The 27,951-nt window shown below is 43.3% G+C and overlaps 1 protein-coding gene across 1 annotated transcript in view; it reads left to right on the top strand.

The window, feature by feature from the left end:
• The window catches only part of IMPACT (impact RWD domain protein), a 29,042-nt gene extending 6,640 nt beyond the window's left edge, over window positions 1-22,402 (top strand). The window contains exons 5-11 of the mRNA XM_056854480.1: window positions 1,262-1,347; window positions 2,675-2,803; window positions 4,118-4,212; window positions 11,275-11,348; window positions 19,136-19,226; window positions 20,469-20,603; window positions 22,327-22,402. Coding sequence (XP_056710458.1) covers window positions 1,262-1,347; window positions 2,675-2,803; window positions 4,118-4,212; window positions 11,275-11,348; window positions 19,136-19,226; window positions 20,469-20,603; window positions 22,327-22,395 — 679 coding nt within the window. The 3' untranslated portion in view covers window positions 22,396-22,402. The remainder of the gene's footprint in view (window positions 1-1,261; window positions 1,348-2,674; window positions 2,804-4,117; window positions 4,213-11,274; window positions 11,349-19,135; window positions 19,227-20,468; window positions 20,604-22,326) is intronic.
• The last annotated feature ends 5,549 nt before the right edge of the window (window positions 22,403-27,951 follow it).

Here is a 27,951-nt window from a genome sequence, read left to right as displayed (position 1 = left end):
CACTACACATCATGACTAGGGAAGTTATCAGGAGTTGTAATATGCCATCTAGCCCTCTTTAGTTAAATCTGTTGCTTCTTATGAATTATAGATGTTCAGAAATGTGACCATGTGTGTGTCAAATATGGCCATGGAAGTGCAGAGCCTAACAGTTAAGTCCTTGGCATAGTTACACCCTTCTAAGTCCTATGACCTCAATGCGTTTAGAAGTGTGTAGCTCTGTTTAGGATTGCACTGTAAATCTAGACAGTGTGGCTTAATCTGGAATGGAGTACTTCCATTTGTGGCAGATAAAGTTCTATGAGTGCACGTATACCACTTTTGCAGATAGGGAAAATGCTGATTGTGTGTTAGATTTAAAATGAATACTTTGCCCTGATTTGTTCGTCTGATCCTCTTTCCAAAAAAATTAAAATTAAAATAAGCCTCAGTTTCAAAGCTACATCTGCACAAATGTTCTGTGAAGTGCATTGTAGTGTTTTGTTTTGTTTTAGCAAAATTTGTCATTTTAGGGGAGTGCTTTAAGAAACTGGCTAGACAGCAACAACCTGTTAGAATTCCATTTTTAATATGTAAATTCTATCATGAAAAGTTTTTCATGTTGGAATCCAGTAGGTGGCAGTAATGTGGGGAAAGTATCTTCAAATGTGAGCTTGTTTGCTGGGAAATCCAAGTATGTGCGTTTCATATAAGAGAGGGTGATCTCTTTTCTAGTCTTAATGGTATGATGAGGAGAGAACTCTAAAATACAGCAGTTAGGATTCAGAGAGCGCCTGAGACACGCAGAAGGGCAATAATACAGGTTTTTTTGGGTATCAGCAACAAGTCCTCATGCTGTATTACAAACTGTTTCTGAAAGCCCCTCAAATTTTCAAATCAATTTGCCTCTGTGCTGAGAAGGATGCTGCAAAGAGCAAAACCAATGCTGTGATTCTTTGTATCCTGGACAGGGTGTATTTAAATTCTCTAGGTCTCAAACCTGATGGGAAGAAGAAAACACTCAACACCACATTTTTCTAGCATCAAAGTGATTTCTTATTGCATGTTTAATATTTCTTGCTTTTATAAAGTTTTAAACAATATGTTTAATACTGATGTAGTTATATTGTATGTTTTCATTCTGTTGGAAGCCACATTGAACCTGGCTGTGCCAGGGGGGTGGGGTATAAACCTAATAAATAAATAATTTAATAAGATGCTACGGACAAAAATGTTCTTAGGTGTTTTCATAATATACTTCTCCCCCCTCCCTGATTTCCAGACAGAATCTTGGCGAAAGTATCCTTTATCTGTGGGTGGAGAAGATACGGGAAATTTTGATAGAAAAATCTCAGTCATCTGTTCCAGGTAATGTGCCAGGGATGCTTCCAAGTCTTGGTGATCACAGTAAGATGCTGGCTGGCAGGCTTCCCTGGTTCCCCCACAGAGGGCTAACATGCTTCTGCACCAATTGTGATGACGTGGTCCCTAGATAGATGAGTGGGCAGCACTGAAGTGAGCTTCAGGGAGGGCAGTTGCTCCTCCTAGTTTGCATTACTGCTGTCTGGCAGAGGAACAGCAGGGTAGGCCGTGTGCTGCCCCGGAGGCATTTATGCCCACATAGACACACCCAGTGAGAGAAAGAACCCCAGTCCCTTTGGGGATCCTAACCCAGCTACTGCAGCAATGACTAGATTGAACCCCCCTTCTTTGTGAGTGTGAATGAGTGCCAGCGGTGACAACATGTGGCCCCTTCTCTTTCTCCCTCTGATTGGATGGCTGTTGTAGCGGAAGGGATCAGACGTGTGCCCAGCTTGTTGTGGAGCTTGCTTTAGGCCTGGTGTTACCCATATCATTTGTACACATGAAGCCCCTATAGCTAGCAAAAGTGTCCTTCTGTCAACAAGGAGGAGATGCATGTATTATGGGGTTATTAATTACAGAGATCTTAACCCTGTGTATACTGGAGTTGAGATATAGACCAACACTCAGAAAAAATGAAGTGTCATGGGTCAGCCTGCTGAGAGTTCCACAGACGAAGAGGAAATAGAGGGAGTCAGTCTGAGATCAGAGGAACAGCCACAGGCAGAAGAGGTCTCACCATGTCTGCAGCCTTCCAGCACAGGGACTCCAGCTGTGCCTGAGGCCCAGCAGCAATCAGAGCAACAGAGAAGACAGCTTCAACTAGAAATGCAAGAAAGACAACTGAGTGCCCGGCTGCAAGCCCAGCATAGATCACTCCCTGACAGCAGCAATGAGGCAGAGCAAGGCTGATGCATGCCATCTGGCATGGAATGTTAGAACAACCTAATTAGCAACAGCTGGCTCTGCTATCCCAGTGAGATAAGAGCCAATTTAAGCAGTAAATTAAATGGCAAACCACTTCTGAATGTCTCTTGCCTTAAAAACCCTACAGAGTTGCCATTAAGTTGGCTTCTTCTTGATGGCACTTTACACACATCTGGCAATGCCAGGGATTAAATTTGTTCAGTTCCATATACAATACGTGTGCTTTACCATGGAGGCACAACAACTTCACAGGTCTTAGGCTTTTGGCTCTTTGTTGAGTGTTCAGGGGCACACCTGGGTTTGTGTCTGTGTAATATTTTAGGTCACCATAAGTCAGGATTCTAACTGTTTAATTTGGCAGAACTCTGAAAGAGAGTGAAACTGGTATATACTCTTACATCAACAGGACCAGATATTAAAAAAATTACAGAGGAAACTATTGTAGAACATGAAGAAGACTTTTCATTGCAGTGTCAACCATCCAAGCAATATGCAGCTTTAACTCTGAATTTTGATCTTCCTGAAAGTGAAGAAGGTAAAGCACCTGCTGATGATATTCTGTCATGTTTCAGTGCTTCCCCCCTTTATTGTTGCTAATGGTTGTATTGAAATATTGATGAGGATCTAGTTAATCAAATATATTGTTAAGAATGTGGGAAAATTCTCACCCTTTACCTTGTTTCTTCATAGGGATACCTAGTTTGAGCAGTGCTGAACCAAATGAAAGAGAACATTCCTGCCTCCTTCCCACTTCCTGCTGCAGCCTCTTTTTCCTGAAATCATGCCCTCAGGGATTAGTGGACCCCTGGAAACTGTATGGGGAGTGAAGTGGAGATCTGCAGTAGAAGGGGGGAATAGTTTGATAATGGCTCCCATTCCAGGTAGCAGGCAGTACCTTTAACAAGCAGAAAATAATTACGATCCAAGCTGAAATCTTTTGAGCACAACACATATCACAACTAAAAGGCATCAGGCTCAGCAATTTGCAGAACTTTAACTAGTAAACAGTAATTTATACCTTTTTAAAAAAACAACAACTATATTTCTCTCTCTGATACAGTCTCCAGATTGGTGCTGCCACTTTTTTCCTGTCACGCTCAACTTTCCCATACCCCATTTCCCTAATCCAAATTTGTCCTTCCTCCACTCAAAAAAAGACATGCTTTGAATTTGAATTTGGGGTTTGAATTGGGAACCTAATTAAGATTGAGAAACAGCACAGAGAAAAAAATGGTTGAATTCCCTTTCCCATCTCGGTTGTCCTGGTTCAAGTCTCTGCTATCCTGTGCACAGCTATTTCTAAGAAAATATAAAAACATAGAGAGATGCCACGTCTAATGTTGTTGTCTGATAGGGTAGGGAAGACTTGGGCAGGAGTGAAAGGTCAGGGAAACTAGGATGGCTTAGAAAATTCTTTAGTTCCCAGTTCTTTAATATAGGAGAATTGCTGAACAGGGAGTGGAGGGTCTTCTGATCTGAAGACTGGCTTGGCAAATGGTAAGATGGGGAAGACAAAGGGGAATGATTCCAGATCAAGAGGTTATGCTGAATGGAGCGAACAAGAATGAGTGTTACAGGATATATGGCAGATGTGCCCAGCACACTTAATGCCATGTGATGTGAATTATAAATATCGGGCAGTGATTTAGCTAGAAGAAAAACTTAAGAAGCTGGAGATCAACAAGAAGTCAGTGTAGAGATTTAAAGACAGAAATGAGATCCATGATCATAGTTATGGGAAGAGAGGCAATGTTGTTTTAATTGGGGGCATTCTGAATCGATTGAAGGGGTGAGGTCACTGTAGCCCATCTATGCTCCATGTCTGAATTCTTGCATTCTAAATTTACAGATGAAGAGTTACCACCAATCTATCATGGAAACCCAGTTACAGACCGAAGGAGCACTTTCCAGGCACATTTGGCACCTGTTGTGACCCCTAAACAGGTCAGTAATGCCTTTCTTTAGCAGGCCCTTTCATTCTTTCATCACCTCTTGGGCATTTGTATGAAATATGACTTTAGCTATCATAGTCCAGGCAAACCTATCATAAACAGACTATTACTTTGAGAATCTATATATCTATACTGTCATATATACTGGTGAAACCGTCATCTCTTTCAGTGTTTTATTGGTTTCAGTGGTTCTTGAACCATGTCCCTAAAACAGCTTGTGACTGTCTCTCTAGTTGGAAAGGGGGGAAGAGGAAGGCCTGTTGAATAAAATGGGACTTACTTCTGAGTAGACCTACTTAGGCTTGTTCTCTGTGTTGGTTCTGTACTCTTTGGCTAGCATGGTTAACAGCAAAATCTCTTGGGTGAGTCACTGTAAAGCAACAGCTTCAGGCTGTGTGGGCTTGGAGAAGAACCTTGAACGGGATACATAGACATATTTTCTCACATTTGTACCCACATGGTCTCCCTACAGCTTGTTTCTTGAATGAGGCGCTGGGGTGGGGTGGAGGGCACAAGAGGGAAAAGGGAGAGAAGTGCCCCATGAGCAACTGAAGCGGATTCTTTGGTCTGGCAGGGTCTGCTGTGCTGAAAGGGACAACAGAGTGACTTCTGGGTCTGCTTCCATAGCTGGCTTTCTCTTGGTACAGTTACACTCCCCTGCAAATGTCTTGGTTAAAAGCCTCCCCAAATTCTATTAGAAACTTGGTTTTATGGTCCACTCTAATACAACTGGAGTCACCGTAACAGTAGGGTGGGGCTGAATTATTTGTGGATGCTCTGCTAAAACTATTAAGAATGGTTCATTTTGTGAAACTGAACTTTAACAAGTCCATTTTGATTCTAAAAAAAGAAAAGAAATTAATGATAAATAAATTAATGATAAATAATCTTAATTGGCATCCCTGCGGCTCCAGTTCAGACATATAGACTGGGTCTCAGATTGATTATTGAGAGCATGCTGCAGGCGTCGTCATGTGTTCCCTAATCCAGCATCCCTGACCTTGTTGAACCAGAAAGAGCTTCTGGAATTTTAGAAACAAGTGCTGGGAACCACAACAAAATTATTGTCATAGGGACTGAGTTCAGCCACAAAACACTGGAAGGGCATATACTTCATAGGGTGATATATTTATGGGAAATGTTCAATTTATGTATTGTAGAATCCTCTGCCAGCCTTTTTTCAAATGAATTTCTGGGGAGGAGGGGCCAGAGGTCAGTGGTACAACATCTGTTTTGTGTGTAGAAGGTTCCAGATTCAATCCTCAGCATCTTCAGTTAAAAGGACCAGGCAGTAGGTGATGTGTAAGATGCTGGAGAGCTACTGCTAGCCTGAGAAGACAATACTGACCTTGATGGACCAGTGGTCTGATTCAGTATAAGGCAGCTTCATGTGAGGGCGTTAATCTCCTTAGCCAGCATATATAGTTATATTTAAAACATTAAAACAGATCCAAAAAAATGGCATGAGATTGCGTCTTACCAGCTTTTCCACTAGTGCAAGAAGAAATAGGGGTGATGTTGTCTGATTCTCTTCTTGCTTCCAGATGACTTTTTGTGCATGTGGATCTCACAGTCCCTGGAATAGGTTGTGGGAGACATGGGAAGGGGTAGGCTCTAACCCAACAGATGCCACATATATGCAGTGAACAAATTTATGCCAAGTTGTGTCAATACTTTCCCCCTTCGGTTTCAAATGCACTTTTGGCTAAGTATGAGCGTGGTTAGTTATTTACACTGGTTTCCTTTTTGGCTTTTGGGGTTTATTTGTGTTAATTTTTGTAAGCAAGGGAAAACTATATATAAGTGACTTGGGGAGATGTTTTCAAAGCAAAAATTCTCATTAGTGATGCTGTGAATTTGAGGTATGCAGTAGCAGCGTTCCCCTCTCAAGCACAGTAAATGAATTTGCTGTGAAAGAATGGGAATACTGCAAAGATAAATATTGAAGATGTATTTTGATAACTCTAGAGAGATGACTTTTTTCTTTTGAATTAAAAGCAATTTGCTTGCCAGGCATGTTCTCTCTAACTCTCACAGCTTTAATAATGTTTTGCTTAAAGTGGTATTAATTATGCATTGTTTATTAAAACAGTTTCTTCATCACAGCATTTATCTAGTACAGGGGAACAAGAGCCATCTGATAAGAATAGAAAAATCATTATTACATTTAAAGAGAAACACACACAAAAAACAACTGCTAATACATTCCTGTCTAATTGCTTATTGAGCTCTTAGTACTTACAGTTACAATGCATTTACCTGGGCTGAATAAAAACCTTGCATTCATGGCCCATTACCAATGCTGATTTCTCCACACCCATCTCTCCCCTGGACATCACAGACTCTTCTGCATATCACACCTAATCCAATCAAGCCTGCTATTCACATTTACATACTGTTCCTCTACTTAAAGACCGATGGATTCACATTCTAGCTGTATCTGAAGAAGTGAGCTGTGGCTCACGAAAGCTCATACCCTACCAGAAAATATTTTTGTTAGTCTTTAAGGTGCTACTGGACTCTTGCCCTTTTTGACTACTGCAAACAGACTAACACGGCTACCCACTGTGAATAGATTTAAAGTGTAAGAGAAGTACTGGAGGCATCTTGCTGGATTCCAGAGATTAACATATTGGCATCTGTAATACACTGGGCACAATGCGCCTAAAATTAAAAGCATTTCAGACTGTTGTTTTCAGTTTCTGGAAACAAAATTGGTACGAGACGCAGGATCTGACCAGACATCACATGAAACCATGATTTTACCATGGACATGAGCCAGGATCTGAAACCATAGATTATTACACAGATAGCTTTGACTATGGTTTTGACTGTGTACATCCTGGCCTAATCTTGGCTAGAATCCTTGGCACTTCCATCACCACAATGCAAGCTGGGATGAGGAGACCGGGGAAAGAATGTGAAGGCCATGAAACCACAAGGCAAATGTGCAGATGACACCCAGTTATATCTGTCGATGGGCGGCCATCCAGATGCCGCCCCTGATATATTGGCCAGGTGTCTGGAGGCCGTGGTGGGATGGTTGAAGCAGAGTTGACTGAAATTTGAACCATTGAAGACGGAGGTCCTGTGGCTGGGCCTGGGAGACATGGGGTTGAGGTGCCAGCTCCCAATTCTTGATGGTGCGCAATTAACAGCAGCCTCCATCAAGAGTTTGGGCGTGACTCTGGATATTTCCCTCTCGATGGAGGCACAGGTCACTAATGTAGCCGTGTGGCGTTTTATCATCTTAACTAGGTCAGGCTACTGGTGCCCTACCGCTACGGATTTGTGTCACTGTGTAGGAATTAAGAATGCCTTAGATTTTAATTTATATTGTAGTTTTAAATTGCATATTATGATCAAGTTTAATTTTGCAAACCTGTCATAGCTGCTCTGAGCCCGAATTGGTCAGGGTAGAGTGGCAAAAAAGCCTAATAAATAAATAAATTTGACCGATCATCTGAAAAGATGAATGCTGGTTTCACAAACTACTCACAGCTTAAATAAACCATGGATTCAGGTTACGACTGAAGCAAACCTCGGGAAATACCATAGAACCCAGGACTGGAAGCTCATGGCTGCCTAGGTTCATGGCTGGTTATTTTCATGGCTTTCTGTCTCGTTTCTTACTCGTAGGAAACCTTCTGCCTGGTGTCTGGTCTACTATTTGTGCATTGCTCCAATAATTTATGAAGGGGCCCCATTTTTTTCCTCCTCCTGGCAAGGTGTTCCAAACATATAATACTGGTCCAGTGTACATCAGGCTCTATGTGGCAGCTGCTGTGTCCATCCTGAGCACCGAAAATATTTGTGAGAACCTCAGGCTGCTTTTCTTCTTGAGAGCCAGCATGGTGTAGTGGTTAAGACTGGTGGTTCGGAGAACTTCCGGTAGAGATGCTGATCTGAGTGCCTCGTTCCTCGGAAACTCCCGGGGGACCCAAGAAACGTTTGAATTTGGGGTGCACCCAGCACCCCCCCCCAGGTTCCTAAATAGTGGACTAGGAAGCAGGAACTCCTCTGCAGCCGTGAGTAAGTTACAAGATCTCTTTCATTTTACCTGGATTTGGAAGCTCTGAAGGATTGTTAAAAACATCTATTAAATCCACGTCTCCCCACCCCATGTATAAATGACTCTTTGAAAACAAGAAAATATCTGATAAACCAGCAGGAACCTTATCAATTTGATCGGTGGGTAGACACAACAAACAGGATCTTTTGAAAGACGCTACAACTACCAATCAGATACCGCGATGCAGCAAGGGGAGGGAGGAGGAGATACCCCCACACACCCCAGAGGTGACGTCTTTCCAACTTAAGTAGGTCCTCCAGCCACGTGTTCCCTGGAAGGGACTTGTCTTGGAGAACCGGAAGACAGTAAACTTGTTGTTCCTTAAGGCGTTGAATACCATCGTAGCATCATTGATCGTAGGGCCGGAAGTGTGTCTCCCTTGTGCAACTGGCAAATTTCTTCCAAGTTCCTGGATACCAAGAGGAGGTAACGGAAGGTCCACGACTCTGAAATTCCCTGTGCACACTATGTCTCCTGCAACATCTCTTCTGGAAAGAGTGTCTTCAACTCGATGGTATTTTAATTTTAAAGTACTACCCACAATACAAGAATCCTGCCAAATTATTTACAACTTTTTTTTCCTTTTTCGGTGTATTTGTCTGGACTTTACTGACTGTGTCTTAACAGAATTCCTAAAAAGCAGCAACCATGGAACGTGCAATGAATCAGCTTGATCATCTAATTGCTCTGATGAACTCTCAATTTCAACTTATCGACCAGAAATTGGACATCATCCTAGACCAGGGGTCTCAAAACTGCGGCTCCAGAGCCGCATGCGGCTCTTTGGCCCGTTGAGTGCGGCTCTCCGAACTTGGTTCGGAGCCCCTGCTCTTGCGCCCGCTCAACTGTTGGGCGGTGCGGGCTTCCTTTGGTAGACCTGGCCTCTGGCTGAGTCCTATTGGGAGGCCATGACTACCCACTGGCTTTCTTGGCGGTAGACCTGGACTCCGAGGAGGGGAAAAAGTCCCCCTTCAGAGGCCAGGTCTACCAATTGGCTTCTATGGGCCTCTGGAGGCCAGGTCTACTGCCAAGAAAGCCAATGGGTAGACCTGGCCTCACAATGGGACTCAGCCGGAGGCCAGGTCTACCAATAGGCTTTTATGGCGGTAGACCAGATGAGGACTCCGGACGGGGAGGGGAAAATGGCAGGGACTTACAATTTAATTTTTATCAATAAATAAGATCACTATTAAGTATGATATCAAGTTTTATTCAGTGTACCTATAGTTTAATTAAGACTTAAAACTTTAATTAAAGTTTATTAAGTTAATAAACAGTGTACCTACCTATATAGTTTAAGTTTAAGAAATTTGGCTCTCAAAAGAAATCTCAATCGTTGTACTGTTGATATTTGGCTCTTTTGACTAATGAGTTTGCCGACCCCTGTCCTAGACGTACTTAAAGACACAAATAACCAAGCTACTACAATGAAGCCAGATGTGAGATCAGTGGATTTTCCAACTGAAAAGACAGTTGAAGAACAGAAAAACCCTACAAAGGAATTGGAAAGCCACGATCAACAACCAGAAGCTGTGTACCTCCAAGAAGAAATAGCAATGGATTATCTGGCTACAACGTATCTAAATGTGAGAGACTTTGATTTTAGTCTTTACAATCTGCCTGAAGAACTCTTTAATGTCAGCTTGGAGGACTTGAAGGATGGAAAGGCTGAAATTACTGGGATTTCTCTCTGCGACTTTGGGATGGAAGAAAATGTGATGCAGATTTACTATGAGAACCCACTGTCTGCAGAGGGGACTTTGCCAACAATCTCCAAGGATGCTACTCGAAGTTTGGTGTTAAAGAGGAAAAGTGGAAGACGCTGGAAATTCCTGACAAAGGGACTGGCTAAAAGAGTTTAGTTTTTCTGGAATAAGAAAGGATCTGGTCAAAAGGTTTAGCTTTGGGGAAAATGGAACAATTCCTTATACTAATATTTTAGAAAGATGATTTGCAGTTATGGGTGATTGGGAGACATGGAGGGTTTATACAGAAATTGACTTTTAAAGGAGGTATTAAATGTTACCTATTATTCTAATCTATCTACTATTAATGAGACTTATTAAAAAAAATTGTGTTAGTATTAATTAAATTTCTTAATGAATATATTCAATACTCTATCCTTAAAATTGCATGTGATTTAGTTTAGTTTAGTGATTTAGTTTAATGAATAAAATTAAAAATATTAGGATTAGAATTACCTATACTAAAGAGTACATAGGTTTATTAATGGATGGAGGAAGATGTAGGGGAAGTCTTTTTTCTTCTTTTTTCTTTTTCTTTTTATATTGGATATACTTTCAATAACAATATAATGTATGATTGTTAACAATTGTAGAAATGTATATGTATAGTGGAGTTAGAAAAACAATAAAAAATTTTTTTTTTTTAAAAAAGTGGTGGTTCGGAGTGGTGGACTCTCATCTGGAAAACCAGGTTGGTTTCCCCACTCCTACATATGAAGCCAGCTGGGTGACCTTGGGCTAGTCACAGTTCTCTCCATACTCTCTCAGCCCCGCCTACCTCACAGGGTGTCTGTTGTGGGGAGGGGAGGGGAAGGGAAGGTGATTGTAAGCTGGTCTGATTCTCCCTTAAGTGGTAGAGAAAGCTGGCATATAAAAACCAAGTCTTCTTCTATGCTTCCTTCGTCTTGTTTTTTTTCTTTGCTTCATCTCCTTTTCTTCCCCATCCATCTCATTCCATTGTCTCTTAGCCCCACCAGTCACACAGTTAGTTGTCAGAGGTGTCCTTTGTATTCCTGGAAACAGTTGGGGGCGAGGGCAAGTCTTTGCTGCACGCCTTGCACTGTGAGCTTGTTGTCAGCATTTTATTCACGTCCATGGGCATCCCGAGGGCTGCATTTAGGCATGTCTGTCCACAGGCATTCAGCTGTTTTAGGATTAACTGTGGGTGATCAGGCTTGCTTTGCAGAATCTTAAAGTGAAGTGCGTATATTTTAATTGTGGAAATCTCCCCACCCAGGTGAAAAATGTTCTTGCCCAATTGTATGAGATTAAGAAAATTGCCAGTGCTACTCACAACATATACGCATACAGGTGAGTTGGCAGTTCTTATGATTTATCACAAAACAATGAACAAGATAAAAATTGGTATTGGAGATGATTCTCTTTAACAGGAATCAGAAATCACACAGCAGAGAACTGTGAGCACTAATCGCAACCCTGGTTGCAGTTTTTGCCATTGGAAAAGAGACAAACCACTTCCAACAATGAAAGAGTGGACCCGTCTTCTCAGCAGAAAACGTCACTTTTAAGGCTTCCGCAGTTCTCTTCCACATGTACAAGTCTGTTATTTTGATTGTGACCCATTCCTTTTTCCTTTTTGAGCATAGATTGGGATTGCACTGTACATTTAAATAATTGGTTTGAATAGATATACAAATTAAAAACAAATTAAAATGGGACATCCAGGAAGTAGTGTAAAAGGCTATATTGGGAGTTCACAGATGGATGGATTATTTGCTGTGTGATATTACTGGTGTGTCTGAACTGATTCAGAACTTTCTGGAGTGTTATTGAACAGCTGGGTCTGTAAATCCTTTTTTCTCCAACTGAGCTCAGAGGACATCTTCAGCAGCGGGTTTTATCGTCCTATGCTCAGGGAGGCAAGAGTTAAAAATTCTTCACTTCTCCTTCTCTGGGCTAGGGCGCCCCCTGCTTTCCAGTTTTCCTCCTGCCTTACAGGGAGCAGCAGGTTTAATAGCCAGCTCTACAGCCAGCTTACTTTTACCTCTATTTTCCATTCTTATACCTATTCTCTTCCTTCCCTTGTGTTGTTACTCACCTTCCGCGTTCCTAACCTACTGTTCCTCCCTCCCGATTCCAACCTTAGCCTCAGGAGTTTGTGTGTCTTCCCTCCACCACCTCCTCCCCGCTTTGGCGCTGAGGAGAATGGCGGCTGTGAAGGAGGGAAACCTGGAGGAACTTGTGTCTGGAGACGAAGAGCAGGTCTCCGGACTCCTTTCACCATGCCACTCGCACGGGACGACTTCAAAGACCCGTGGGGAGAGCAGGCGGGCGGCTAAGCCCAGCGTGGAGGAGGCGGTGACCGGCAAGAAGCGAGGCGCTGAGGAGGGCGCGAAAAGCGGCGCAAAAAAGGCGTGCGACAATAAAATGGCCGCCACAACTCCCCGTTCGGCCCAAGGGGGCAACGAGGGCGAGTCGGACCCCAGCAATTCAGGTGCCTGCGGTGAGAACGATGCAGGGGACGTTTCAGCAGCCGGGTCCAGTAATCACTCAGCCCTTCTGTTCCCCTGTTCTGCGGGAGGTTCGGGTAATCGGGCTATGATTGATCTAATGCGGCAAGCTCTTAGGGAGGAATTCGCCCACGCTGGGGAGTTGTCTCTCAGGGAAATCGCCAGCTCCAGAGCCTCTTCCCCCAGGACATCCATGTCAGCCCATTCCAAAGATAGGAGAGGGAGTGATTCCAGAGGTTCTAGCCATGCCGGTTCGTCCAAGGCGCCTAAGAAGGTTACCCCTCCCCCGGTAGAAGGAGCAGGGCTTCCCCACCATCTTCTGAGGGAAGTGAGAGGGAGGAAGGCGAGTTCTTTTCAGAAGAAGAGGAAGGGGGGAGGAATCTGTTCCCCAGGAACAACAGTCTCGCCTTTTCTCTGGGGAGGATTACCAAGCCCTCCTCTCCAAGGCCATGGCAACTCTGGATCTACATGAGGACGAGCAGAATGAGGCGGCTAAGAGCAAAGCCACATTCAGGGGCACTAAGGAATTTTTTACCAGACTCAGACCCCAGACATGCTCTGTACCTTTTCCAGAGTATTTTGAAGACCTAGTAAGGGCCGAGTGGGAAAGGCCTATGTCAGGCAGACAGTCCCCTCCGCCATTAAGAAACTTTATTCCCTGGAGCCAAGCGAAGCTACTGCAAGCCCTTCTGTGGAAGCTCCAGTGTCAGATCTACATTCCGCAGGCCTGGTCTCCAAAGATGGGGCAGGCAATATCAGAGACCAGCTGGATAGGAAGGCGGACTATGCTGCTAAGAAGGCACATGAGGCTTCCGCTACCTCTATTCAAGCCTCCACTACCGCGGCCCTGGTGGCACGGGCATGCATTATGTGGTCTCGTAAACTAATTGACTTGGTCCCACAGGTTAACAGAAGGGTCCTAGACGGCTTGAACCGTGTGCTTAAAGCAGTGACATTCCTGGCGGACGCCACTCTGGACTCTGTTACCTTGTCAACTAGGGCTCTGGCAGCGACCTTGGGTTCAACGACAAACCTGGGAAGCAATGACTATGTACACATTCCAGTAGGCGGAAGGCTACAACACTTCGCCAAGACCTGGGAGTCTACCAGGACGGACATCTGGGTGACACAGATTATACGCAACGGCTACAAATTAGAATTCCACAAATTTCCCCAAGACCGCTTCATCGTCTCCCACTCATACAAACAGGAAAAACGCACTCGAACGAGAGAAGCCATACAGCACCTCCTGGATATAGCAGCCATCGAATATGTCCCCTCTCCAGAGCAATGCGCAGGGGTATATTCTTACTTCTTCACAGTGCCAAAAAGAAACAGGGATTGGCGCTCAATCCTGGACTTGAAGCATGTAAACAAATCCATCCGTCTCAAACGCTTCAGGATGGAGACCGTGTGTTCGATCATCGACGCTCTACACTGCAGCCTCAAGCGTTTCTCACTTTCGTGGATCTAACGGAAGCGTATATGCACATACTGATCCATCCTCAAGACCGCAAATATCTATGGTTCTCTTACAGCAGTCATCATTATCAATTCCGTGCTCTACCGTTCGGCCTCTCGTCAGCCCCCAGAGTTTTTACAAAGGTCCTAGTGACGCTAGTAGCCCATCTCAGGGAAAAAGGGATCCACGCTTTCCCCTATCTAGATGACATCCTGGTGATGTCTACATCCATACAGCAATCCTGACAACACACGGACATGGTACTTTTGACACTAGAGTAGCATGGTTTTCTGGTGAACAAGAACAAAAGCAACCTTGTTCCAACACAGTCCATCAGGCCCTTGGGGGTGATTATAGACACGGTCCAAGGCATGATCTTTCTCCCAAGGAACAAGATTTCAAACATAGTATCATTGACAAAAAGGGTGATTGCCTCCAAATCCACCGGCCTGTCGTCGCTAGTCAGGCTACAGGGCTTAATGCATCGGTTCTGTTCCGTGGGCTCGTCTCCATATGCGAAGATTGAAGTGGTTCCTGAAGCCCTACCAGGCGCAAATCATCTTGAAAAGGAATCCTCTACTTTGCATTCCATCCCCTCTGAAAGTCAACCTGAGGTGGTGGACCAAGTCTCGCAACTTGGCCAAGGGCCAGACCTATCTTCAGGCTGAGACTGTGCAGCTCTTTACGGATGCCAGCCTCGAGGGATGGGGAGCCACCCTTCTGCAACACATAGCCCAGGGCCAGTGGACCGAGAAGGAGAGACAGTTTCACATCAACAAACCAGAACTGAGAGCGATCCAAAACACCCTTCTGCAGTTTCAACCACTACTGGAACATCAACACGTACTTGTCCGGACGGACAACGTGGCGGCAAAGGCTCACTTGAACAAGGAAGGAGGGTCGTGTTCCTCCTCCCTTCACACACAAGCCGAGAACATCCTCAGCTGGGCCGAGATCCATCTAGCCTCCCTACGAGCAGAACATGTCAGAGGGATATTGAACACTCAGGCTGAGCCGCCACCAGTTAGACGAGGGGGAGTGGTCCCTGAAAAGACAAGTCTTCCTACAGGTGGCAAAAAGGTTCGGGAGCCCATCTGTGGACCTGTTTGCTGCTCCAAACAATCACCAAACACCAAGATACTTCTCGAGGTTCAAGCATCCGGGGACAGAAGGGACAGACGCGTTGGAGTCAACGTGGCCTCAGGGACTACTGTTCGCATTCCCTCCTCTTCCCATCATACCGAGAGTACTTCAAAAGATCAGAAAAGAACGAGCGCGTGTCATCCTGATTGCTCCACACTGGCTGCGAAGACCCTGGTTCCCGACGCTGAGGGAACTTTTGCAACAAGACCCCTGGCCGCTTCCTCAGATATTGGACCTGCTTCACCAGGGTCCCCTACTGCATCCAGACCCATCCTGGCTGCGACTGACCACCTGGGTCTTTAAAGGCAGCAGTTACTAGCATTGGGATACTCGCCGGAAGTAGTTTCCACCATGCAGGCAGCAAAGAAAGAGTCTACCAAGCGGATTTACAATTTCTCCTGGAGAGCATTCGCGTGGTGGTGTGGCTGCAAACACCTAGATCCAATGTGCATCACCATTGGAAAACTTCTGGAATTCCTTCAAGATGGAATGATCAAATCCTTGAAGGCATTGACTCTTAGAAGACAAGTGGCAGCTATAGCTACTGTGATTCCGAATCTGGAGGGCTTCGTTATAGGCAAACATCCTCATGTGGTTGCCTTTCTGAAAGGGGTGTCAGCTATGTCTCCGCCAGTATATCATAGGTTTCCCACATGGCGCCTCAACGTTGTCCTTCAAGTGCTAACGAAACACCCATTCGAACCCTTAAGAGAGGTTTCCCTATCTTTCCTCAGAATGAAGGTGCTTTTCCTTATGGCTGTTACCTCTGCCAGGAGGGTCTCTGAGCTGGGTTCTCTTTCTTCCAGGCAGGGGTTGTGCGTCTTCCATGCGGACAAGGTTGTTCTGCGCCCGGACCCAACCTTTAGGCCCAAGGTGAGCTCCAGATTTCATCTTCAACAAGAAATTACCATCTTTCTGTCCGCGTCCTTTCCAACCTAAAGAGAGAGGGTGGCACACATTGGACTTAAGGAGGGCCTTGCGTATTTACCTAAGACGAACTGCAGATACTAGGCGTTCTGAGGCCTTATTTATCTCGGTGTCCCCACCTAACATGGGTAGTAAAATGTCTAATGCAACAATCAGTCGTTGTATCCATTAGTGCATACAACTTAGTTACCAACACAGTAGCATCCCTGTGCCATCCAGGATTACCGCCCACTCTGTCCGCAGTTCAGCTACCTCGGCGGCGTTCGACAAGCAAGCTTCGGTCAAGGAAATCTGTAAAGCTGCAACCTGGTCCAGCCTATCCACATTCACACGTCACTACAAGATAGATTCCTTCTCCTCTTCGGCAGAAGGGTCCTTCAACACATAGTGACAGATGTTTGACCCGCCCATGGATTTATAGCTTTTGAAGATCCTGCTGCTGAAGATGTCCTCCGAGCTCAGTTGGAGAATGGGACCTTGGCTTACCTGTGAGGGTCCCCTCTCTACTGAGGGAGGAGGACATCTTGCCCACCCAGGGTGAAGAAGAGTGGTGATGAGTTGAAGAAAGGGACCCGACAGAGCTGAAACAAGTTGTGTTGCAAATTGTTGGGAAGTGATCCTCGATCCATTCCCCCGTGTTATGTGTGTTCAGTGTTATTAACCGATTATCAGTGTTTCTTTTGTTAATAGTTCTAGTTTTGAGATTGATCCTGCTTGGGAAGTTGTCAAACTGGAAAGCAGGGGGCGCCCTAGCCCAGAGAAGGAGAAGTGAAAATTTTTTAACTCCTGCCTCCCTGAGCATAGGACGATAAAACCCGCTGCTGAAGATGACCTCCTCCCTCAGTAAAGAAGGGACCCTCACAGGAAAGCCAAGGTCCCATTTTTAAATAACATTTGAAAAAAATACCTTTTTTAAAAAAAAAAGTATATTACATTTATTAGTGCTCCCCTTAAATTTGGCAGTTTTTAAGTTCTAAGTGAATTTATGTAGAGCGCCATCATGGTGTAGTGATTAGCGTATTGGACTAGGATCTGAGAGACCCAGGTTCAAATCTCTCTCTGCCATGGAAGCTTGCTGGGTGACCTTGGGCCAATCATACATTCTGAGCCTAACCTACCTCAGAGTTGTTCTGAGATTAAAATGGAGGAGAAGATAACTATGTAAGTTGCTTGGGATCCCTGTTGGGGAGAAAGGCGGGGTAAATAAAAAATAAATATAGGCTGGGCAAATAAATAATAAATATAGAGAGGGGGAGGCAGGCATGTAAACATTTTTCTAGTCCCCTCAAAGAAACTTGGATGGTGTTGACTTCAGTGCTGTTGATATATTTTTAAAAAACCTTTTTCATTTGTTAACACCTGTAAATCCCGGCCTTGTTCCCTGAGATGTCAGTTTACTGTCCGACTGCTCCAGCTCCTCTGTGCTAACTGTTAATTGTCTATTGGTTTCAAGTTGTATGGAAGTTGACATACAAATTATGGAAATAACTCCTGTCTTGCCCAGAAGGCTGGTGTAACGTACTGACTGAAAGGCAAATTGGAATTTCCCTGATACAAAACTCATGTCTACCTTGATTCCATGTCTACCTTGATTCAACTAAGTGGGCTTGGCCAAGTCACTCTTCAAGTACTCAAAACCATTACATAAATGTTAATTATCTGTATTAATAATGGAAGCCTACATATCCCTGAGAGTCCTATTTTAAAATCAGTTCCAAACTTTCAGAAGGCTTTAGTAATGCTAGACTTTCACATTCATTCCTTTTATTTCCTGCCATCTGAGTTCTAAGAAGTCCTGATTCAGATGAGTCTGATGATCTGAATTTCTCAGGAGCTAGCTACTTTTCCCATCTGGAGTTGTAACAAAAGGATTATATTGTTCAAAATATCTGAAGGAGAGGAAAACAAATAGCTCTATCACAGGGAACACATTTGGGCACCCAGGGATAAGAGGGCTACTTAGATGCAGCAGTGACTGTGATACAGCAATCCACTTTGAGGGATGGGATGGGATGGGTCCTAGTCCACTGTATTCCATTGCCTCTTCAAAACAGCACCAAAGCTAGTTGTTGCCTATGACTCCATAGGTGAAGATTGGCAGCGAGTCCAGTAAGCCATGGCTCTGTGGTAGAGCACTTGCCTTGCATGCAGATGGTCTCAGGTTCAGTCCCCGGCAGAAGATAGTGTGAAAGACCTCCACCTGAGAGCCTGGAGAGCCACTGCCTGTTAGAGTAAACAATACTGACTTTGATAGACCATGGGTCTGACTCCCTATAAGGCAGCTTCATGTGTTCAGTGCTGGGGCTATAGCTCTAGCCAAGGATTGCAGTAGATCAGGAGACTATTAAGACTGTTGCACCAACCCTAGGAACGATGTTTCTTGATGACCTCAGTGTGGATGCCATTGTAGATAGATCGCAATGGGTAGCCGTGTTAGTGTGTCTGTAGCAGTAGGAAAAAAGCAAGAGTCCAGTAGCACCTTAAAGACTAACAAAATGTTTGGCAGGGTATGAGCTTTTGTGAGCCACAGCTCATACCCCGTGCCAGAAATTTTGTCAGTCTTTAAGGTGCTACTGGACTCTTGCGTTTTTCAACTGCTGTTGTAGGTAGTGGAGTAAGACAACTTCTGCTGCAGTTTGTTTTTGCTCACTACTTTTTTTCTTATCAGATCTCGGAAGCTAAGCAAGGTCAGCCCTGGTTAGCCTTTGGATGGAAGACAACCAAGGAATGCCAGGGTTGTTACGCAGAGGAAGACAATGGCAAACCACCTCTGTTAGTCTCTTGTCTTGACAACCCCAGAAGGGGTCACAATAAATTGGCTGTGACTTGATGGCATTTTATATACACATGCACACACAAGATCTTGCCTGCAAATGCCTTTCTGAAATGCCACACCTCTGTGCTGTTGTAAAGCATGGAACAGGAATCTGGCAGTTGTTTCAACTTGTGCATTCAAAAATTTTGTAGCATTTGGGAAACAGCAGGGAATTACATGAATAAGCAAAATTGTTGATGTATGTCTTGTTAGATAGCTGCAAATGTGTAAGACAAAGTGGTAAATCTAGATCCTTACCCAGCGTTGTTTTTGTTTTCAGGATATACTGTGCAGACAAGCAGACTTTCTTACAGGATTGTGAAGATGATTGCGAGACAGCTGCAGGCGGCCGTCTTCTCCATCTCATGCAGGTAAAAGGAGCCATTGTAAACATTTTTGCATTTTGAATCCAAAGCATCAAAATAAGGCTCATGTCATAAATCTCTGTGAATGGGTATGTACAGATACAACTGTTTTTGAAAGTATTGTTTTGCCTAAAGTGGTTTGACAGATGGGGCATACATGAATGAAATAAAATAAATACTGAAGATGAAGAAAGCATTCGATGCTGGATACTTTATTTTTAGGTCTGTAACTTATCTTTTTAAAGTGAGAATGATGTTCTCTTTTAGTAGATCTCCTACTCAGGGAGCCAGATGCACAACTCAGAACAGTTATGTTGACCATAATGGATCTTGACTGGAGCTAAGTGGTACCTGGTTCCTTAAGGCCCACATAATTCTTTGAATTTAGAAGTTTCCTGTCCAAGGGGGGAGCTGTCAGAAAGCCTCTCTGCCCCCCCCCCCGTTGCATTTAATTGATTGAAATGAAATGCAAACCTTGGGGGATACAATGGGAAAATTTCTTGTCCCAGGAGCAGCAAGATCAGAGAGGTAATGTTCTGACACTGCCCCCCTCCCCGGAACCCTCTCCAGAAACTTAATTTCCCCTGCAGCTGAAACACAAGTCCCTAGTATGCCAGAGAGAAATTGGAGGGAGGGGTCATCAGAACCTGATGATCCGACTCTCTTCCCCGCCTGCGAGCTTCTTGTTGCATCCCAGGGAAAAATGTGGGGAGCTGTTTCCCTGGGGAGGGGGGAGAGATCAGATCCTTCCCTCTCCAGCTAAATTGCTGGCAGCATCCCTGCTGAGATACAACATGAAACTTGCCTGGAGGAGTTGCAATACCAACTCCCACCTGGAATGTTGTCATGGGCTTCACAGCGTAGGTCCACTGGTCCACACGTTGCATAACCTGACTCCAGCTTTTATTTTCTCCAGTTCTATGCAGGTAAAATCCTCTGGAATTTGGCTACCTGTAAGGCACAATTGGGAGGAAATGCTGGGTAGAGAGCAGTTGATATAGGGGAATCAGATTTAAATTGGCTCAAAGTGGGCCAATTTTGCCTAAATTGTTGATTTTCTGAATAACGAATGGACCAATAGCAAGTGTTCTTATCTCTTAATTTGGTGCAGGGTGAAGAGATTGATGTAAAGAACTAATATGTAAAGTTTCATAATTTTTTTTACTGTGTGTGAGTTGAGTTGACAATAAGATGGACTCATTGTGTAGAACATCTTTCTTACGTAAATATTTGTGTGTATTTTTGCAGATCTTGAATGTTCGCAATGTCTTGGTTGTGGTGTCTCGATGGTATGGTGGTATCTTGCTTGGACCAGATCGCTTTAAGCATATCAACAATTGTGCTAGAAATATTCTGGTGGAGCAGAACTACACTAATTTTTCTGTAAGTTGGTCCTAGCAGAATGACCCTAAGTACTCTGTGATGCTCTCAAATGCACACAAATATAATTAACTACAGTCACAATCTTGAAGAGAAAAAATGCCCGTTCTTGAATTGTTTCAAACATTTTCCTTTTAGAAGCTGTACCCTCATAACGTGCAAACTAATCTCCTTACATTTAAAAGTAGAAGAGTTTCTTAAAGTAAAAATGTGTTGGCATTCATACGGTTTCTTCTTTAATAATCATTTGTCCAAATCTCCCATCTGTTTTTTTGAACTTGAGTAAAATTTGGAGGAATGCAGGTAGGAGGTACTATAGGGTCATCTTCCGAGGAGACTATTAGAGCCTAACTATAGATTATGTTTTCTCTAGAGACATCCCTGGGTCAGGTGGAGAGGTATGTTCTGAAGTCCATGCTCCTAGACATGTATGGACCTGATTTGGATTGGTACTGCGGTATTGGGGGGGGGGGCTTAGACCTCCTTCTCTGTCATTTTCTCAACCTGAAGCAGCTCCAGGGCAGTCTGTTTGTCTCCTTTGTCAGTGGAGATTCTGAAGAAGTGTTCGTCACTTACCCTCTGAGATGGATTGAATAAGGGCAAGCAAACTGCATTTTAAACCAGACAAGCTGAAAGTGTGGGGGATTGGGATATTATAATATCCCATCTGTGGGATAGGGTTGAACCACAGTTTTTGTTTTATGTGTGTTACTGGGCCAGTGCTGGATCTTTAGATAGTGGCCAGAAATAAATTTTACTACTCTAAGCTTGTTTGCCAAGTTAAGCCCTTTCCTGGAGATAAATGAGCAAGCAACTCTCATTTCTGTTTAGTTATATTCATGTTGGACTACTGTAACAGGCTGTATTTGGAGATGCCTTTGAAGAGTGTCCTAAATAGTCTTATAGGGCTGCCTGGTTACCTTCATATGTTCTGCTGCTGAGTAGCCACATGGGGAGGGGGGGTTTCTCAGCAGAATGTACTAAGGTTGTAGAATTCTCTTCCCCAGGGAGACCCGTCTTAGCTACCTGTAAGGCACTGATGGCATTCCAGAACCTTGGCATTAGCATTAAGAGCATTTGGACTCCTTAGGGAAAGATATTCAGTGCTACTGATTTCCTGCTTATCTGTGCTCTGGTTTTTTTGTTGGTGTTGCAAACCTTCTTCTGATTGTCTATCAGTTTTCTTTTTTAAGCTGTTTTGCTGCATAATTTTTCTGGGTAGGCTTTAATTGTTAGGTTTGTTTTGTTTTTAGACTTTCATTTTGGGATGCTTTTCAAGCCAAAAGCAGGACATAAATGTTTTAAATAAGTAATTATTTGTTTACAGAAGATCATTAATACACTTACTTGTTTCTGGGATTTGATCCATATTAAGTGACAAGAAAAAGCTTTCTTTGTTGTGCCTGTCAGTTGCAAATTAGGACTGAAATCAGTGCTCCTGTAGCTTAATCAGAACTTTCTCCATATTGTCTCACAATTATAAACTTTTAACAGATGTTTTATAGATGTTTTCTGTAATGCTGTCCAGATTATGTAAATCTTTTCAGAATGCTTTCTAAGGAAGCAGGGGTATGTTATGACGAACAGTATTCATTGAAGGTTCAGTAACTCTGAATGAATACTAGCAGTGGTCAGAAAAGCAGAATGTTCTATAAATTGGAGGAGTTTTTAGCATAGACCAATGTTCATTTGATTTTTCTTTTTTACCCTCTTTTCCCTCCTATAGGAAAATGTATCTAAGCAGCCAGGGAAAAACAAAAGAATAAGGAAAGACAAGAAGAAAACTGAACACTAATTCATTTGTAAAATTGTACTTTATTTGGACTTGGTTAAATATAACTGCTCATTTGCTGGAAAGGAGTTCTGAAAGTCAAAATATTTCCTGTCGATACAAATATTTCTTTATTGAGAAAGTTTTGGCTGTAGACTCAGGAAACCTTTTCAGATTTGCTCAGGAACTGAACTCTTAAGCAAATGTGCTTTCCTGAAAATTCTGTTATTTTAATTGAAGAATCGCTTAACCAGGCATGCTGGGGATTCACTATTGTCCCTTCAACCCTAGGGGGTTTGTACTAACATAGTGCAGCAACTCTGTACTGGAATTTTTATTCCTAATTCTCTAATTGGCAGGGCTCTGTGCTGTTGTCAGGTGGGCAAACTAACTCTTATGGGTAATATTTTTTTAAAACAACATATAACTTGTTACTGTTAAAAATAATGGAATGTAAAATTAGTTAACTCTGGTTTGAGTACTTTAATTGGTTCAAATCTGTACTTTTACAAAAATAAATGAAAGATGAAGGTGGATACAATGCCTTTTGTATTCCATTCAGTGTTGACATTTTATTTCACCTCATCAGTCCCAAAACATGGATAGCCACTGGTATAGACAGGATCTTGTGCCAGGACAGTACAGGATAGAGGAGGAGTCATATGCCTGAGGACATAATGGAGGTGAAAGCTTTCTAAAACATGGTTACTTTAGTTATTCACCATTTTGTTATCAATTAGCTTAAAAAACAACAAGCTCTGATTTTTGTTAATATTGGGCAGAATCTTACAACTGTGTGTGGAAGGTATACTTTCCCTGCATTCCCTTCCATTGTTTTGGCTTTTTCTGCCCCCTGGAGGGATCAGCTCTGGCATTGCAGCACCTATATGTTGGAGTGTCTATGTGTACCAGGGACTCTGGATGGCGGAGAGACAGGAAGCTGAAATTGCTCTTCCCTCCTACTCCACAGGAACAGCTATGCTGAGGGGACAGTTTCATTCCCTTGTCCCTCTTTGCTCCAGTCTGCCCACTCTCATTGCTGTTCCTTTTCAATCTTGCTCCCCAGGAATGGTCTTTCTGGGGGTTGGAGGGAGGAACAGCAGTGGAGAGTACAGGAAAATGGTGTACCTTCTACACACAGATAGCAGGATACTGCCCAGTATCATTATTTAACAAGGGGGATCCGCAAAGACTTTTTTCCTCCCCCACTATTTTTTCTTTCCCATTCCAGAAAGCCCCCATAGCCTCTACCCTTTTTCTGCTTCCTTCTCTCCTTCCCACTCATCACCCAACCTACTTTTATCTGCCTCCTTTTTAGCTTTCCTCCTTCTTTACCCCTGGCAGCCTCTACCTGGGAAAATTATGCCCCAGTTGTGTGGTGCTAGGTGCTAGGCTGGGCCTACTTCTGCAGTCACAAAGACTTCATGGAGGCACCTCAAATTCCCCTGTATCCCACACTATTTCCTCTTTCCCTCCTCCTGTCAACCCCCACATCTCTCATTCCTACTCACTAACCAGGCTACCATTTATCTGCCCCCATCTTCGGCTATATTTATTATTTACTTCATTAAACCCTGCCTTTTGCCACAATGGGGATCCAAAGCAGCTCACATAACTTTCCTCTCCTCTATCGTAACAGCAACCCTGTGAAGTAAGTTAGGCTAAGAATATGTAACTTGCCCAAGGTCACCCAGTGAGCACCATGCACAGTGGGGATTTGAACCTTGGTTTCCCAGATCCTAATCTAAAATTCTAACCACTATACCAGGTGGGTTTTCATGGGGTGGCTGCTGTTAAATTAGTAGCAAGCAGCCAGCCCTGGGTGAGTCATGCAAGTTGCCACCAGGCCAGGCCCTGGTGAGTCTGTCTTCAAAAGCCCAAACAGCCCTGGAAAGGGTCCTGCCCCTTCACCCTGCCTTTTTATGACAGAAATCAATGTCTGAAGTATGTCAATACTGTTGTGGTTATCTAGCAACAGTCACTTGAGGGCATTCGTTTCTTAAAGCTATAGTGCTTCTATTATTTTGGGAGCTTTTAACCCCCAATATTTTTTTTTCTGCTAACAGGCATCTTTCAGGTTTGTAGAAAATCTGTATTGTCTGTTCATGCCTCCAGTGTCTGGATTTAAATGTCCACAGACATTTGGGAGCCAGTGTGGTGTCATGGTTAAGAGCGGTGTTTTGGAGCCGTGAACTCTGATCTGGAGAACTGGGTTTGATTCCCCACTCCTCCACATGAGTGGCGGATGCAATCTGGTGAACTGGGTTGGTTTCCCCACTCCTACACATGAAGCCAGCTGGGTGACCTTGGACTAGTCACAGCTCTCTTAGAGCTCTCTCAGCCCCACCTACTTCACAGGGTGTCTGTTGTGGGGAAGGGAAGATGTTTGTAAGCCGGTTTGATTCTTCCTTAAAGTTGGCATATAAAAACCAAGTCTTCCACAGATGGGGCCATGTTGAGAATTATTTGATTTGATTTTTTAGAAGAGCTGGTTTCTATACCCCGCTTTTCTATATATTTTAAGGAGTCTCAAAGTGGCTTACAATCAATCACCTTCCCTTCCTCTCCCCACAACAGACACCTTGTGAGATAGGTGGGGCTGTGCGATTTCTGAGAGAACTGTGACTGGCCCAAGGTCACCCAGCAGACTTCATCTGGAGGAATGGGGAATCAAATCTGGTTCTTCAGATTAGAATCCGCCACTCATGAGGAGGAGCGGGGAGTCAAACCCAGTTCTCCAGATTAGAGTCTTCCGCTCTTAACCACTACACAACGCTGGCTATACATTTACACTATTTATAGTCCACCTTTCTCACAGGAACTCAAGGTGGATTACACATAGTGAGCCAGTACAATCACAAAAATGTGATATTCTATAATGAATCCATTAGGATTTTAAACGTCTGGAACCACCAGAAAGAACTGAAGCGTGGCATAAGTATTCACATGACACATTAAGCGGTACAGAAATTACATAAATAAGATCCTACTTATGATAAGGTACAACTGAATAGTTCCATTTTGCATAGTTTGCAGAAAGCCAGGAGAGCGGGAGCTTTCCTGACCTCGGGCAGGCCATTCCACAAGGCAGGAGTCGCAATGAAGAAAGCACCTGTACGGGCAGTTGTTGATTTTGAATTAGACCTATTCATGCCACGAAATCTACATCGCATGAAAATTCCATGTTGATCTTGTGAACTTTCCTCTTTTAAGTGCAGCACATTATCCCATTGGAGTAACATCCTAGTAAGTTTTCATCTTATATTAATCCCCCCCCACTGAGGATAGTCTTTAAACACAAAGGAATTCCTTGCTGCTTTCTATTCACTAGAATTCTCCCCAGCTTTGCAACTGGGGAGAAAAAAATGTATTGATATTGTGCAGATCTGTCTTTCTAAATGCCTCCAAGGTGATGAAAATTTATTTGCAATTTTGGGAGATTATATTTTTAAGTTACTATTGGAAGAAATTGCTCTCTACTTTGATGGCTGAAATATGTTTAAAATTGAATAGAAGTGTGAGGAAATTGGATTCTCTTTGAGAGCTGTTTCTTCTGAAAGATTAGGTCTCATTTCATGGATTACAAGCCTTAGGTACCAACCCATCTGTAAGGGTTGTGGCCACAGAAAAATGGCAGAATGTAAGCTGCTGGTGCTTGACTTAGCTATATCACATGCACATTTATTTGTGGGTGGTAAACTCTCTTACTGTGTATTTATTTCTCAATTAATTTGTTTTAATTTATGATCCAGTTCTGCGAAGTGTCATGTGCACATTGATATTGAATGAGTTAGATCAATTTTTTTTAATTTATGGCATTTTTGCCAAAATCCAAGATAAGCCAACTTGATAGCCATTAACTACTCGAGTATAAACAGTCTCTGACAGTAACTCCATTTTAAAAAAACATTAAAAGTTTTTTTTTTAATTTTGTTCTTGACATTGAATAGTGTAAATCTTCTCTCATCACTGAAGGAAAAATGCTTATGTAAGGAGTATTGGAAGGATCAATACTGGCTGGAGTAGAAAATGTATCATCCTGCAAAATATATTGCAAAGTAATTAAATTTAGGAATTCTAGTACTTGTGCAAGTGGAAAATATTGTAATGGATGTTAAGTGACCATCTTTTGTTCCACACATAACAAAGTCCGTGTTAGAGGACAACATGAGGACTTCGCATCGGGTGTCTCTCCCATACACTTGCCAGCTTTTTTTCTGCTTGCAACCAAAACAGGTAGCAAGAAGCAGCTTTAGGTTCTCTTTTCTGCATTTTGAAAACTGCTGTTATGTGAAGCCATGAAAGAGGGAGTTGGGAGGGAGAGACTGAAGCTGCTTCTCTACCTGCTTTGGTCACAAGCAGAAAAGAGCTGGGATGTGTTTGGGAGGCACAAAACTCTCACTGCATGTCTGATGTAAAGTACTCATGGTGTTCCCCAATGAAAATAAAGACTTCCTAATGTGCAGAGATGCCCTGAATCAGAGTTCTGAGAATATGGATGGGAGAATAGTTTGTGGCTGGAATGAAACCAGGGGGAGAGATGTATCTGATCTTCCCAGTATTTGGCTTGCAAAAAAGAACAGTAGCAGCAGGCAGTTCCAGTGGCCCACCATTCTCTTATCCAAACAAATCGGCATGAACATTCCCCCCAAGATTTATTGGCTTTTAAATGGCTGTCATTTTCTGTCATATGCTTATTGTCAAGTTTTAGCCTGTCTCCATGTAGATGACATGTAATGGTTACCCAATCATCCCATAGAAACGAGTTGTCCTGAACCAGATGCTCGTCAACTCCTGTCAGTTTTCTTCTAGGAGTTTATTTAAGAACTGCTAAAGAATCTTTTTGTTGGTAGGTGCCAGAGGTTTGAGTCCAGTTGAATTCATACAAACTTCATATCTTTCTTACAGGGTCAGCTTATCCCTAAAAAGTTCCCTAGTCCCTATAAACCCTCCCTGTAACCACCATATCATTGAGCGTTGAGATCCCCAGTCTCTGCCTGTGGTAGTGATGGTGGTGGAAAGCCATCAAGTTGCAGCTGACTTATGGTAACCCCTTAGGGTTTTCAAGACAAGAGATGAACAGAGATAGTTTGCCATTGCCTGCCTCTGCGTAGCGGCCGTGCATTTCTTTGGGAGTCTCCCATCCAAGTACTAACCAGGGCTGACTCTGCTTAGTTTCTAAGATCTGATGAGATCAGGCCAGCCTGCATCATCCAGGTCAGGGCAGATAAGATGTAAAATACAGTGTTTCAGAAAAATGTTATCTTACTCAAAGTCTAAGATGCCACAGGGTTGTTTTCATTTGCCACAGACTAAAACAACTACACCTCTGAGATAAGTGGTACTAGTTAACCAAAAGAAAAGAGTATATAGCGACAAAAGACCTGTTTTATTGATCAGAACCTGATGTTCATGAAAGTGCTTAGTGCAAGCTGACAGTGTTTGAAGAGACCAGGAAAAGACGTGGTAAGTCTTCAACAGAAGCACCTGCTGAATTAACTGAAGACACGTGACCAATGGCCATGTCTTTCTAGGGATTACAGTGTTCATGTAGCCCAACTTTCTGAGCCACAATAAAGT

This window comes from Euleptes europaea, chromosome 8, assembly GCF_029931775.1.
Source record: "Euleptes europaea isolate rEulEur1 chromosome 8, rEulEur1.hap1, whole genome shotgun sequence".
Classification (NCBI taxonomy): Eukaryota; Metazoa; Chordata; class Lepidosauria; order Squamata; family Sphaerodactylidae; genus Euleptes; species Euleptes europaea.
The sequence above is the reverse complement of the archived record's forward strand: the minus strand, read 5'-3'. Positions and strand labels throughout refer to the sequence as shown.